At 37.0% G+C, this 12,821-nt stretch overlaps 2 protein-coding genes across 2 annotated transcripts; one reads left to right on the top strand and one right to left on the bottom strand.

Annotated features, from left to right (window-relative positions):
* Positions 1-5,848: 5,848 nt before the first annotated feature.
* LOC120451810 (beta-arrestin-1) lies at positions 5,849-9,309 on the bottom strand. The gene is made up of 2 exons (XM_039635767.1): positions 8,560-9,309; positions 5,849-7,129 (listed from the first exon to the last, which is right to left on the bottom strand). Exons 1-2 carry the CDS (start codon positions 9,128-9,130, stop codon positions 6,285-6,287), a joined length of 1,416 nt encoding a protein of 471 aa, XP_039491701.1. The 5' UTR covers positions 9,131-9,309; the 3' UTR covers positions 5,849-6,284.
* Positions 9,310-9,918: 609 nt separating this feature from the next.
* Positions 9,919-12,293, top strand: LOC120454347 (DNA-binding protein modulo). The gene is made up of 4 exons (XM_039639559.1): positions 9,919-10,269; positions 10,566-10,860; positions 10,924-11,655; positions 11,733-12,293. The coding sequence occupies exons 1-4, from the start codon at positions 10,024-10,026 to the stop codon at positions 12,074-12,076; spliced, it is 1,617 nt and encodes a 538-aa protein (XP_039495493.1). The 5' UTR covers positions 9,919-10,023; the 3' UTR covers positions 12,077-12,293.
* The last annotated feature ends 528 nt before the right edge of the window (positions 12,294-12,821 follow it).

The following is a 12,821-nucleotide window of genomic DNA, read 5'->3' on the forward strand; positions in this document are numbered from 1 at the left end:
TTTTTCTAATTTCTAAATTTAAGGATGATCGTACAATCTTAATTTATCTAAAATACATGGCTTTTGCTTTTGCGTGTATGTGTATACAAGAGAAATTGAGTACGAATCTTATTAAGCCGCTGGGCACACAGTACAGTCTCCAGCGCGTGTTCACCTGCAGGGAATTAGCATGCAAAGCCGTACCCCACCAGAAAACAGCACCCCCAGAGAGGGGGCCGGTCAGGTTATGAACATTGCGCTCATCATCGAAGGCCCGCCGGCTAAACTGGCGGATGGCAGACGGCAGCTGTTCGAGTGCCCATTCTCTCACCCTCTGGAGTTCTGTCCGAAAAATGTTTTCCCCTACATTTGCATGGTAAAACGGCTACACGGAGTGGTGGTCAATTTGAGCTCGTAGTGTTGTACTACACTGAAAGCCCATTCAATCACGCAAGCACTGACAAACGCCACTAAAAGTTCTAAGGAAGAGACCAGACAAGATTTTTTTATGATCCTTGATCCTTGCAAATATTTTACTGAAAATGTTCCTTCAAAAGTCGTCGTCAGCGAAATAAATTAAATTTGTTCTTAGGTAATTTTTTTATGAATTCTTAAATTACTATACCAATTCTAAAAAAAATGAACGGCATATATTAATGTTTTAATGTAGTAATGTTTTCTTTTTAAAAAGTGAAACATATTTCTTTAGTGTAACGCATATCCCATTCAATCATAGACGACGGAGAGTCAAAGGAACTTTGAAGCCTGGAACCAGAACCAGAAAGGGAAACTAAACCATGGCAGGACCTGAATCTCGAACTGAGACTGGGCACACCGGTAACAACTGTCCAAAACAGAAGCTGTTCGCCTCACATTTGCTTTGTTTCATGCTAGGTACACATGTTTGTTACCTGCGTGGAGGCGGAAGCTGGTGGCATAGGTTGGCAATGGAGCTAGCGCAGCTTGTTTCCGGTCCACCAGACCATGCAATACGAGAAAAGAAAGCAATTGGGCGCCTGCAGTACACTATTGCATTTCCAGTGAAATGCCTGAGCAATGCTTCAATATCTTCCAATCACTATTGCGCGGACAAAGTTTTTCAAAATAGAAAAGCAAGAAATTAAAAAGTCTTGTCCATTATTGTCATCCAAAATTACTTACGAACTATGTGTTCATACTTTACTTTACTTACTTTTACTAACAAAAAACCCATTTTTAAATTTATTTTTTAGATTTTGTAATTCCCGGTATCCTGACGTTTATACGGTTAGACGCCCATGGCTAGACCAACTCTTCTTTTAAGACAAGAGCTGATGAGCATGAGCATATTAGGTTGGTTATCTTTTTTCAATTCCAGAAACCACATTAAGGGAATCATTTTATGTCGTCGACATCAAACAGAGAAATTGAAATTTTAAAAACTAAATGCTACAAATATTATTCTAAAATAATTTTTCTAATTATATTTTATAATTAAATAATATGAAAAATAATATTAAAATAAGAGACAAGAAATTTCGTGCGGGGTGCGGGGTGTTCCGACTTCAACGAGATATGGCATTCCATTTTGGACAAATATTTTGCTATCGAAAACAAGCGTATTAATTGTTATCAATTTTTATGCGGGTTGTGGGGTACGGGGTACGGGGTACGGGGTACGGGGTACGGGGTACGGGGTACGGGGTACGGGGTACGGGGTACGGGGTACGGGGTACGGGGTACGGGGTACGGGGTACGGGGTACGGGGTACGGGGTACGGGGTACGGGGTACGGGGTACGGGGTACGGGGTATACTTTTCAACGAATCTAGTATACCCATTTACTCTACGAGTAACGGGTATAATAAGGAATGAGGGCCACACTTCTTCGGCTCCTTCTCCTCTACAGCTTCCTTCGACTGAGAGTGCCCCTGTTATAGCTTCTGTGTAATCCGCTTAAGGAACTCAACAGGAACGGAAGCCGGAAATGAAAACCATACAGTATACAATGCAACAGTGAGAGAAAGGTGAGGTCGTCTCGGCAAAAGACAGAAAACGACCCCGGAACAATTGAATTGTATTATGTTGGTTGAGGTCAGGCAAAGAGTTCCGCAGCTTGTTTTGCTTCTTTTTCACTGACAAAAACAAATAGGTCATTCACACTTTACTATACAATCCTTTTATAAAGAAGTAAAGTAAAATATGTAGGGAATAAATAACGAATTTATGAAGTAATTTTATGATTTTTTTTAATATAAAATATTAGGCTCCATTGTTTTAAGTGATGCCCCTAGTGTTTACAATGATAGAAAGGAATTGAAAAGGAATTACGGCTCTTAGGCCGTAGCGGAAATGAATAACTGCGAGGTTGAGCGACAGTATCCTTGAATCTCATAAGATGGCTAGCTGACACGAGCTCACCGAATTCTCCCAAAATGTGTTACGCCTCTGGTGCGTTTAGGTTTAAGTGAAAAGTAAGACAAACAACAAGTTGCTTTTCATTAGCTTTATCCCGCTCGCCAATCATCTCACCTAGCTAATATTATTACGCCCTTATTTAATTAAATGTGTATTGATCTTGAAATTTATTAATATTCACATATATTTTTTAATTCATGAATTTTTGTCCTTTTTATTATTGCAAATTTAATTCAATAGTTCACATTAACATTATACAGAAATGGTATTTAGTCACTTTTTTAGAAAACTTGCAATTTATCTCGTTCCAATGCGTGGATTAAAAATGCAATCATTAATTATTACGTAAGTGGTGCAACGATACTGTAGATATACAGATTAAGAAGAATCGCTGAAGTCCTCAACTATCAGATACCCGTTACTCTTTACTTTATTTTACATACATTAGGAGTTAATTATATACTGAACACTGAAGTCATTGGCAACGCTTTGCCTTAAGCCATAACTTTTAAAATTAACATATTTAAAAATTAACTAAATCATATAAACGTTTTCGGAACGTTTCACTAACGTAGCAAAATTTTAGGCGTAGAGAGGCTAACGGTTGGAGTAGTAAGGTGTTACTAGAATCTGCAGGTTCAACAACAAATCTGTAGCTCCCATGGTTCACTTTTAACAGACAGACAGATAGACAGGTAATGAAGGCTGACACTGACTTGGCATTAACACATCTGGTAAGCCCATAGACCTTACGAGTAACGGGTATGGTAAAGATATTTGGAATTTATTTGGAATTTGCAATGCAAATTCATTATTTATTCATGGTTTCGTTCGCATAAGGCTCATATACAAAATATTAATTATTTCATGGACACGTTGGAGGGTGGGGATTATCATGGCATGGAAATTTATCGATATAACTTTCTAAAATAAAAATTTAAATTGTTGTTATAAGAACTTCGCCTACCAAGTATTATTATGCATTACAAGCATAGTTTATTAGATTAAAGCTTTTCAGACATAGTCTTTCCAAGAAGTCCACTGTTTCTTCCTCTCTCATGGAGCTCCAACGTGTCAGTCAAAAATGTTATTGTTCCTTCTTATTTTTCATGCATTTTTTTTTTAACACTAAACAAACAACATTCAATCTTTCGCTTTCGTTTCAATTTTGTTTATATATAAATCATGAGTAGGTAGGTAGTTATTTCATATTATGTTTGGTTCGCTTGCTTGATGCGTGGACTACCGTGGCAAATGTTAAATCGCCTAGTTGTATACATACATTAAATTAAATATTTATCAAATTGAATGCATCGCAGATCCAGACAAAAACGTATTTTAAAAGTAAATGGGAAATTTTTTTAAAATTTTTTGTGCTAGCTTTACACATATAAATATATATGCCTTTTTTGAGCTGGCTTTAAAGGTTTTAACCACTTAACCAGCTACACATGTAAATATATATGCTATTTTTTAAAAGGTATTATCAAAACCATTACAACTTATGTTAAAAGTTAGCTTAGCTTCCTAAAAATTACGCCAGTTTAAAAAATAATAAAAACATGTAACTCACAGTACAAAAGTGTTGTTGCTCATATTGCAGTTGGACCCGTTGAACACGATAATTACGCTAGATTGATAGTTTCTGTGATTCTTTCTGCAATATCATTGCAATATTTTTATCGGAAACTAATTGCGAATTGTTCTTCTTAATTCATATTTTTTTTTTTAAGCATTTGATAATAATTTTACGAAGACCAAAAAAAGACACAGCTGTTAAAAAAAAACTATTTGAGTTTCTGTTTGTTTTGAAAAACTATTTATGGTGTAATTTATATGTTCAGGTGGTTCAACTGCAGAAAAGATCGTTACAACTTTTCACTTGCTGATATTGTTTAGGGGACACGCTTATATATATTATTTTCGATTTAAATGCTTCACACTTGCTGGTATGTTCTAATCTCTTTATACATTTATAATACTCACATTATGTTATATAATGCACCTTTCCTGTTCACATTTGAATATTTGTTTATAAATATTAATTGCTCTAAACTTTTTGGAATTTGTTTTACTATATTTGTATACATTTAACAAGTTTGTGATGCACGTTAATATAAGTGAAGTTATATCTCTTTCCAATATTTTTCATTTAAAAATTAAAAATACAAACCTATACATTGAGTGTATACTAATTCCACATTTACACGTGCTATAAAAGAGAATTTATATAATAATATAAATTTTGACCACATAAACATTGTTTCAATGATTTGTGTTGCTTGGGGCATCCTAGAGCAATAAAATTTAATTTCAGCTTAAGTTCTCAATTTAACCCTCAATTTCAATTATTTGTATTTTTACTTCTATGAAAGAAATCATATTTCGTCATCTCTTGTTTGGTTTACATTTGGAAATGTTATGATCACGTTTTGAAATTTTAACTCTAAAATAGTTTTACGAATTTATTACTCGTGTAGCATTTTTCGTTGACGAATTTCGATTCGGACATTGTTAAGTTAAGAAAGAAATTGGTGTTCTAAGTAATTATGTCCTACACGAAAGGTATTTTCCAAAAGTGTTTGAAAAATGATAAGCTATTTCAGCCTGTCAAGGCTCGCATCGTGTAGACTTTTGCCAAAAGCGGTTTTATTAGCAAAGAGCTGGAATCTTTAACACAAATCCGTAAGAAAAATCAGTAAATTACTGTTTTAGTTTAGAATGCTCTAAGGCGTGCCAAGGAAACCATTTCACTTTCAAATACAAGAGAGACCGTTAGTTGATTTCGAAGAGTATCAATTTCCCGTTACCGAGCTAGTGGTGTAGCTAGAAAGAAATTTTACAGAGTAGACGCGGCTATCTTCTGAAACAAACAAGGGCTGCGTCTACGTCTCTAAAAACTGCATTCTAGCTTAACTTTCTAGCTTTTATAGTTCCCAAGTTCACAGCGCCCATACGGACAGACGGACATGGCCAGATTGACTCGGCTTGAGAACTTGACTAATAATTTGTATACCTTACATGGTCGGAATTCTTCTACCATTAAAAATGGTATCAATGAATTCAATGAATCTAGTATACCCTTCTACTCTTCGAGTAACGGGCTTATTAATTCTGTGCTAAAGTTAAATTTACAAAACAATATTTGTAAGATTAGTTTTTTTTCTATGCATGGCTTTAATTAAATAAATTCCAAACTAATGGTTTTTAGCTGTTTTGAGGTCTGGATATTTATGTTATTATTTAAGGAATACATTTTGTAAACAAAGCAGTTTTAAAATATTGAAAGGATTTCATTTACTCTATAAACTTTGGCGTAAATGTTATTTAAAGTGCGTCAAGGTTTTCCGTTTAAATCTATCAACCATTTAATTATATAACAAAAACCTCATTAGTTGCATTTAAATTATCAACGTATTGCAAGGCAATGACTCTGTCCCAAAAGAGGAAAGGCGTAAAAAACATTGTTAGAATTCTTTTTGTTAATGAATTTTTGTTTTCACGTTTTTATCATGGGATTCGGCTTTTAATAAGAAATAATATTATACAACATTTACATATCGAATACAAATATGTGGATTTTGTGCATTCTTTCAACTTTTACAAGTGTGGCCGAAATATAGTTAACTTATGCACGTGCAATTTGTGTAGATTTTGTGTGTTGATTGGTGAAACAATTTCACATTTAAAAATTCGTACACTTTCAGCTTAAGCCCTATAGATACTAGAACATATTGCCTACACATATAAAATAGCTTACATCCAACCGTTGACCATGGCTATTGGTATAAAACTTTACATTTAACGAGTGTGCAATTTTTTTTATAGTTTTTTATATTATACAAATGCCGAAAATTATGGTAGTATTTTCTTCATATCAATTAATAGTTCGTTCTTTTCCTTTTTTATCTAGGCCTCTGTTTCAGCGCCTTTCAAGCGCAGGCGGGCAAAGTCCTCAAAAATTATGTCATCATCTTGTGCCTCCTCGTCGTCCAGCTGGATGAGATTTGTTGTGGTTGGCACATCCTGCCCGCCAGTCACCGATACATTTTCTAAAACATCACTCATGCTTACTAACGGCAGACCCCCGCCTGCTATACTAGCCCGTGGCGATCGATCCCCCAACAGGGGATGCTCTTCCTCCTCGGGCTTGGGGTGCATTAGTGTGAATGGCAGCTCAGCCACAAGGTCACCATTTAGCAGGGGCGAGCTAATCAGCAACTTCACCTTCACTTTGTAGTGCACCATAATACCAAGACTCTCTCGCTGGGCAGGATTGGTAATGAGAGTGCTAGACGCCAAGTTGGTGTCTTCATGCTTAAGCTGCCCGTCCAAAGCAAGGCCCCATTTATCCTTATTATTTGCCAACAGTGGGCACAACTCAAATACCTTCGACAGTGTAAATCCCGGAGCCACTTGACATCCGTCTTCTGACTCGATTTCGGCCACAACAGATTTATATTGCGCCGTCGAAAAGAGGCAAATATCCGCAAACTGCCGGACACATACCTTAATCTTTTTTACCGTCCGATTTGAGTTGTTAGCCACATGAACGTTAACCGATATTTTTTCGCCGTGGTGGTATAGTTCTTTGTCCAACGTAGCTTCCAAATGGATCTTGTTCGGCTTCATCATAAACTCCTTGCTTACTTCGATTGATGGCTGCTCACCGACTTTGGAGGGCGCGTACATGACTTTGCGAATAGTCAGACGCACCGAGTTTCGCTTGTGGGGCTTGTCCTCCACGTTCTCACCTATTAAGGATAAACATTATAAATAATGACATCAATGTATGATTTTTGAAGAAACCCCATGACGTTTGTATCCATATTATAGCTGGGGTGTGTCAGTATTCTGATTCGTTAGAAATATTTGTCATTGATGTTGAGTCTATCATGGATCGGATAACAAGAATATTCATCACAAGTCCAGCGAAAATAAGTGTCATTAAAGAATGTACATGTGTGTACATACATATGTACATACATTTATAGACGTCTTCATTTCAACATGAACATTCGCATGTTGTCAAATAAAATCGCTTTCCATCTAATTTATCATAAATCGCATTGCGTTAAAAACACGCCTACATACATATGTATATGAATAATGGGTTATCCCACAAACATTAACGCTAGGCACATTAGATACACAATTCAACAAACGCCAAGTATATAAAAATGCTGACTCAATCGTCATGAGGGGAAGCAGAGAAGCACTGCGAAATCTTGTATGCCAACTGTACAAATTTTCACATTGTTTTTTTTTTATTTCAATTGTATTTGAAACTAAAGTAGATACAGAATAAGGAAATATTAGGTTCCTGGCTTAACTCTTAGACTGAAAAAAGACCAAGAACATTTTGTAAATCTGTTTATACCAGTACGCAAACTGCTCGTTGCTAAATTAGAATACAATTCCAAAATAAACCACAAAAATGTGTAAACAAAATAAGGTAATAGATAATAATATTTATTTAAGAAGTGGGCGTATAAAGAGGGATCACGGGCAAGTAGTAGTATGCGAGTGGAGGTCCGGGTGCGAACTCAACTATGCATGAAAAACTATGCAGGTACCTTAAAACTTTTCTGCTGATCAAGCATATGTTTTTCACAACTAGTTTTTTTATTAAATAAAAAGTCTAAAATGTAAAATAAGTAGAACAAATGGGTCCCCAATAAGCATGTTGGCACACAAAACGGCAGACCGCCCCAACTGCGGCGTCTGGTTAAGGCGAACAGCAACATTAACTGCGATGCAACTTCGGTCGAGTCAAATTCCAATTAGAAGTGTCGTATTTCAATTAGGTGGACGCTGCGTCATCACCCCGACGTAGTTGGATTGATTAACCCTGTGTTCCCGACCGCGTGATACGCGTGCTAAATGGCACAAATCCACACATATAAGAAATTTACAGTCTTACTTCTAAAAAAAGCTTATTCTTATTAATTTATTGTTTTTAAAAGCATTAATAGCAACTGCTCTTGAGAAAAATGTAGGATTCAGGAAAATGTTTGAATATATTGCAAAATATATTAAACGCACTAGGTCATACTCTGTTCGAATAAATATAAGCTAACTAGACTTGTCTGTAGCGACTGCTGCAATCGCTCATCAATGATTTAGACTTTGCCTGACCGCCGTACATGGACACACCCACAAGATCGGACCCACAGAGACTCACCCACAAAGGCTTTAAGCTCGTAGTCCACTCCGCAAGATTTTCCCACATCTCCAGGAGCCGGCTGCAAGGACACTGATGCTGGGCAATAGGGCGGAACCTCAAAATAAAACGGATGGGCGTTCGGTCCCAGCTTTTTAATCAACCTCTCCTGAAGCCGGGTCATCGGACGGTCCAGCTGCATGGGTGGATAGATCTGCTCATGCGCCAGATACAGGTCCTTACGGAATGTCAATCCCAAAACATCCAGGTCTTCGCGTCCGTAGCGAAAGGCGGCAAGCACCTGGCCAAAAACCTTTCGGTCCTTTACGTACTCTGGATCAATGAACACAACGCCATCAATGGGATCCACGTGCGTGACATGGTCGACAAAGTCCCGTTTACCAAGGTAAACCGTTATTTTGCCGTTAGAGGAGCTCTTTTTAAACACCCGTGTCGCCTGGCGTCTGGAGCTGGCATCTCCACCAGTCTCGTCGCCTGCGCTTCCGCCTCCAGTGCTCCCGGCAGCTGTCACATTGGTGCTGGAGCCATTGCTCCCAATAGCTCCTCCACATCCTCCACCTCCCCCGTTCATAGTTATTTAACGGTTTTGCAACTTATTCCGCTGGTGTTTCTGCTAAATTGTTCTTCGCACACACCGCTCCTTGTTTTTTTGGGACTCCGTTAAATAAATATATGTGTGCGTTGCGGGTGCTGTGCTGCAATTTAATTTTTTATGTGTATACTTGTTCCGCCATTTACCAGCACTGCTCGACAGACAATTTAAAAATACCAAGTAATATTAAATACTGACATCAAATGTACATTTCTAGTATTTATTATTTTAATTTAGTCCAAGCTAACCGATATTTTTCGGTCTTCTTATATATCGTGTCAAACTAATAATAATTATTTTAGATTTTTGTAAACTACGTACCCATACTAATTGACTTATTATCATTTGAGTTAACAGTTTCGCACTGCGATAATAGTTAACTTTCGAGTTGTCATTACTTCTTAGTGAAATTTTACAGTAACTGTGACTTTTAATAGTCTAGAATACTATGAATTCCTTCATTTTGTAAAAAACAGATGTGTCGTAGGTGACCAAAATTCAATATTTGAGGAGACCAACTATATTATCTTATGTGTTAAAAATTATAAAAAAAATATCTTAAAAAAAAAAAAAAATATAGAATAATTCAAGTATTTCTTTTTATTATTATTTTTTTTTTAAATTGTTCGTATGCTTACTTTCTTATACTAGCATTAAACGGATTCTGAACTATATGGTAGTGGAATTCGGCTATAAAAATAAGATCGAAGTGACCAGAATATTAAAGTTAATAAACTTTTTACCGATAACCACAACGGTCACACTGTTCTTTTCCTCTTTTCCACGTGCATTTCATTGAACAAAACCACGCGTTGTTCAGTCCGATCTTGACTTTCTTAAATTTGACCAGAAAACCCCAAAAAACTGTTAAAATGGCCCAAAAAAAAGCCGTAACCGCCAAGGGCAAAAAGGCAACGAATGGAGTGGCAAAACCTTTGGCCAAACGTGTTACGAAGTCTATTAAGGTACAGGAAGAGAAGGAGACAGTAGTCGCCAAATCGCCTTCCAAAAAATCAAAAAAACTGCCTGTAAAGGAAGTGCCGCAGTCTAGTGAAGAGGACGAATCGGATGTCGAGGAGCAAAGTGACGAACAGGCACAGGACGACAGCGACTTTGAGGTAAGCTATAGAAAAACGTGGTCTGCTGTATGGATAACTAATTTCATTTAACATGACATATATACAAAAGTATGCATATATTTACATATATATATATATATATATATATATATTTATGGAGAAGAATCCGTTTATCCTTCCCTATACCACGTGGTTTTGAAGATTTATAATTTTATGAGGCGAGTGGAAGAAACCACGACCCTCTGCACAATACCTAATTGGTTTATATTATATCGGCCTAAAACATTCAAGATTGTCTTGAGATTAGTGGTTATGAGCTTATGGTTACTTTTCAGACCGGAGAGGCAGCTGATTTCATTGAGGACGAGGCTGAGGAAGATGAAGAGGACAATAGTGACGAAGAGGAAGATGATGACGATGAGTTGGAGCCTGGTGAGGTTTCCAAAAGCGAAGGCGCGGATGAGGTAGAAAACTCAGACGATGATGATGAAGCGCCTGTAGAGAAACCAGTTTCGAAAAAATCGGAAAAAGTGTCGGAGAATAATAGCGGAATTCCAAAAGTAGGCGCCAACAAAATTCCCCAGGGAACGCCAAATAACCAGATACTTTTTGTCACCAACCTACCAAACGGTAATGTAACTGGTTTATTATTTAAATTTGGAATTATATTTTAACTTTATATTTTTCACACAGAGTATCTCCACAAGGACATAGTCGCATTATTTGCGAAGTTTGGACCACTTACCGCTCTGCAGCGTTTTACTAATAAAAATAATGGCAATAATACAGTTCTAATTGCCTTTGAAACGCCAGCTGGAGTAGAAAGTGCTTTGCAGGCCAAGACTAAAGCTTTAACCCTTGGAGACAATGTTTTGTCTGTGTCCCAGATGAGAAATAAGGGAGAGGACAACGAACGCACGGTGACAGTTGGCCTGATTGGAACCAATATTACCAAGAAAGATTTGAAGGCCTTTTTTGAAAAGGTAGCTCCCGTGGAGTCGGTGACTCTTAGCGCTAACCGCCTTAATCCCAAAGCCTTTGTACGTTTGGTGTCGGTCGATGACGTACCAAAGGTTCTTAAACTGCACAGCACTGAGCTGTTTTCTCGCTTTATAACGGTTTGTCCATTGACGCAAAACACGATTACAAGGACCAGTGAGCATACCTTGATTATCGAAAATGTGGGCAGACACGAGTCTTACAGCTCCGACGCTCTAGAAAAGATATTCAAAAAATTTGGTGATGTTAAAGAAGTTGACGTTTTGTGCAGCAAACAAGTTTTAGCTTTTGTCACGTTCAAGGAGTCAGATGCGGCCACAAAGGCTTTAGCTGAAGTCGATGGAAAGACTATTAATAATGATGAGTTTAAGGTTCACCGATTCGCTGACCGGGGGAGGTCCATTCTTGTCACGAACTTGACTTCAGGTGGGTTGCCATTTTTTTATAATAATAAATTATTCGTAGAATGATAAAAATGCAAAATTATTTAAATTTCGTTGCAGTTGTCTCTGAAGCCGACCTGCGAAAAGTGTTTAACGATAGCGGCGAAATTGAAACCATCCAAATGTTGGGCAATAGAGCGATAATACAGTTCAAAGACGTTGACGGTTTCTGCAAATCTTTCTTGGCTAATGAAAGCATTGTAAACAACTCCCCCATTTTTATCGAGCCAAACTCTGCGCTAAAGCATAAATGGTTAAAACAACGCTTAGCTGCTACTGGCCAAGCCCAAGGCCCGCGTAAGTTTCAAAAGGACTTCAAGCCCAACTTTGGCAAAAAACCATTTAATAAGCGGCCGGCACAGGAGAATGGTGGCAAATCGTTTAATAAAAGGGCCAGATTTTAGAACTTGGAAAACTTACCAGAATTAGTTTTAAGTTGCGCAGTACCATATATACGGCCACAGCCCTATAATTCCATACAGCTTGATGTAATGGATTTAGACGATAAGAGATTCTTCTTTAAATTTTACCGGATAAATGCTATCCGTGTTTTAAACAGATGTCGATTTTTATAAGCATCGGTCATGAAACTAAATAAAAACAATTCAACCCCGGAAAAAAGTTTGTATTCAACCTCTTAGTTTTGGGTAACTAGTTATTTATTCATTAGGAAAGATTAACTGTTTAAACCTCTTATTTTTGGGTAAATAGTTAATTATTCATAAAGAAAGATTTACTATTTTAATGTATTTATTATAGAATATTCAGTATATTCCGTTTTTTTTGCATTATATTTTATTGCAATCTATCCTTTATTTCTCAGTAAAGTTATGTCTAATTATGTATAATTTGGTCGGCACCACAAGGGGGTATTTTGTAGTGTCAGTTCCCGCATAGACGCTCCTTTCACGTTTTACCCTTGTCACACGGTTATTTACTCGATAACCCCAGCAACTCGATATGCAATTTTGTTATCTCGCCACGGCACTCGTATACAGGTTCCTAGCTCTTCCGGATGGCTGCCCAACATACAGTTCCGCTATTGTTCAATAAGTATAGAAATGTGTAAATATCCTTTGTATAATTAATTTATTAGTAATACATTTTTGTAGTATTTTATATGTATGTTTTTTTTGTTCATGCTCAGAA

This window comes from Drosophila santomea, chromosome 3R (assembly GCF_016746245.2).
Source record: "Drosophila santomea strain STO CAGO 1482 chromosome 3R, Prin_Dsan_1.1, whole genome shotgun sequence".
Taxonomy (NCBI): domain Eukaryota; kingdom Metazoa; phylum Arthropoda; class Insecta; order Diptera; family Drosophilidae; genus Drosophila; species Drosophila santomea.

What these genes read in the sequence shown, in the direction of transcription:
- LOC120451810 (XM_039635767.1), bottom strand. Translation starts at nt 9,130, where the DNA reads ATGAACGGGGGAGGTGGAGGATGTGGAGGAGCTATTGGGAGCAATGGC. An exon ending in CGAGCTTAAAGCCTTTGTGG is followed by an intron (nt 7,130 to 8,559) that starts GTGAGTCTCTGT and finishes TATCCTTAATAG; the next exon opens with GTGAGAACGTGGAGGACAAG.
- LOC120454347 (XM_039639559.1), top strand. Translation starts at nt 10,024, where the DNA reads ATGGCCCAAAAAAAAGCCGTAACCGCCAAGGGCAAAAAGGCAACGAAT. An exon ending in AGGACGACAGCGACTTTGAG is followed by an intron (nt 10,270 to 10,565) that starts GTAAGCTATAGA and finishes GTTACTTTTCAG; the next exon opens with ACCGGAGAGGCAGCTGATTT. An exon ending in TGTCACGAACTTGACTTCAG is followed by an intron (nt 11,656 to 11,732) that starts GTGGGTTGCCAT and finishes ATTTCGTTGCAG; the next exon opens with TTGTCTCTGAAGCCGACCTG.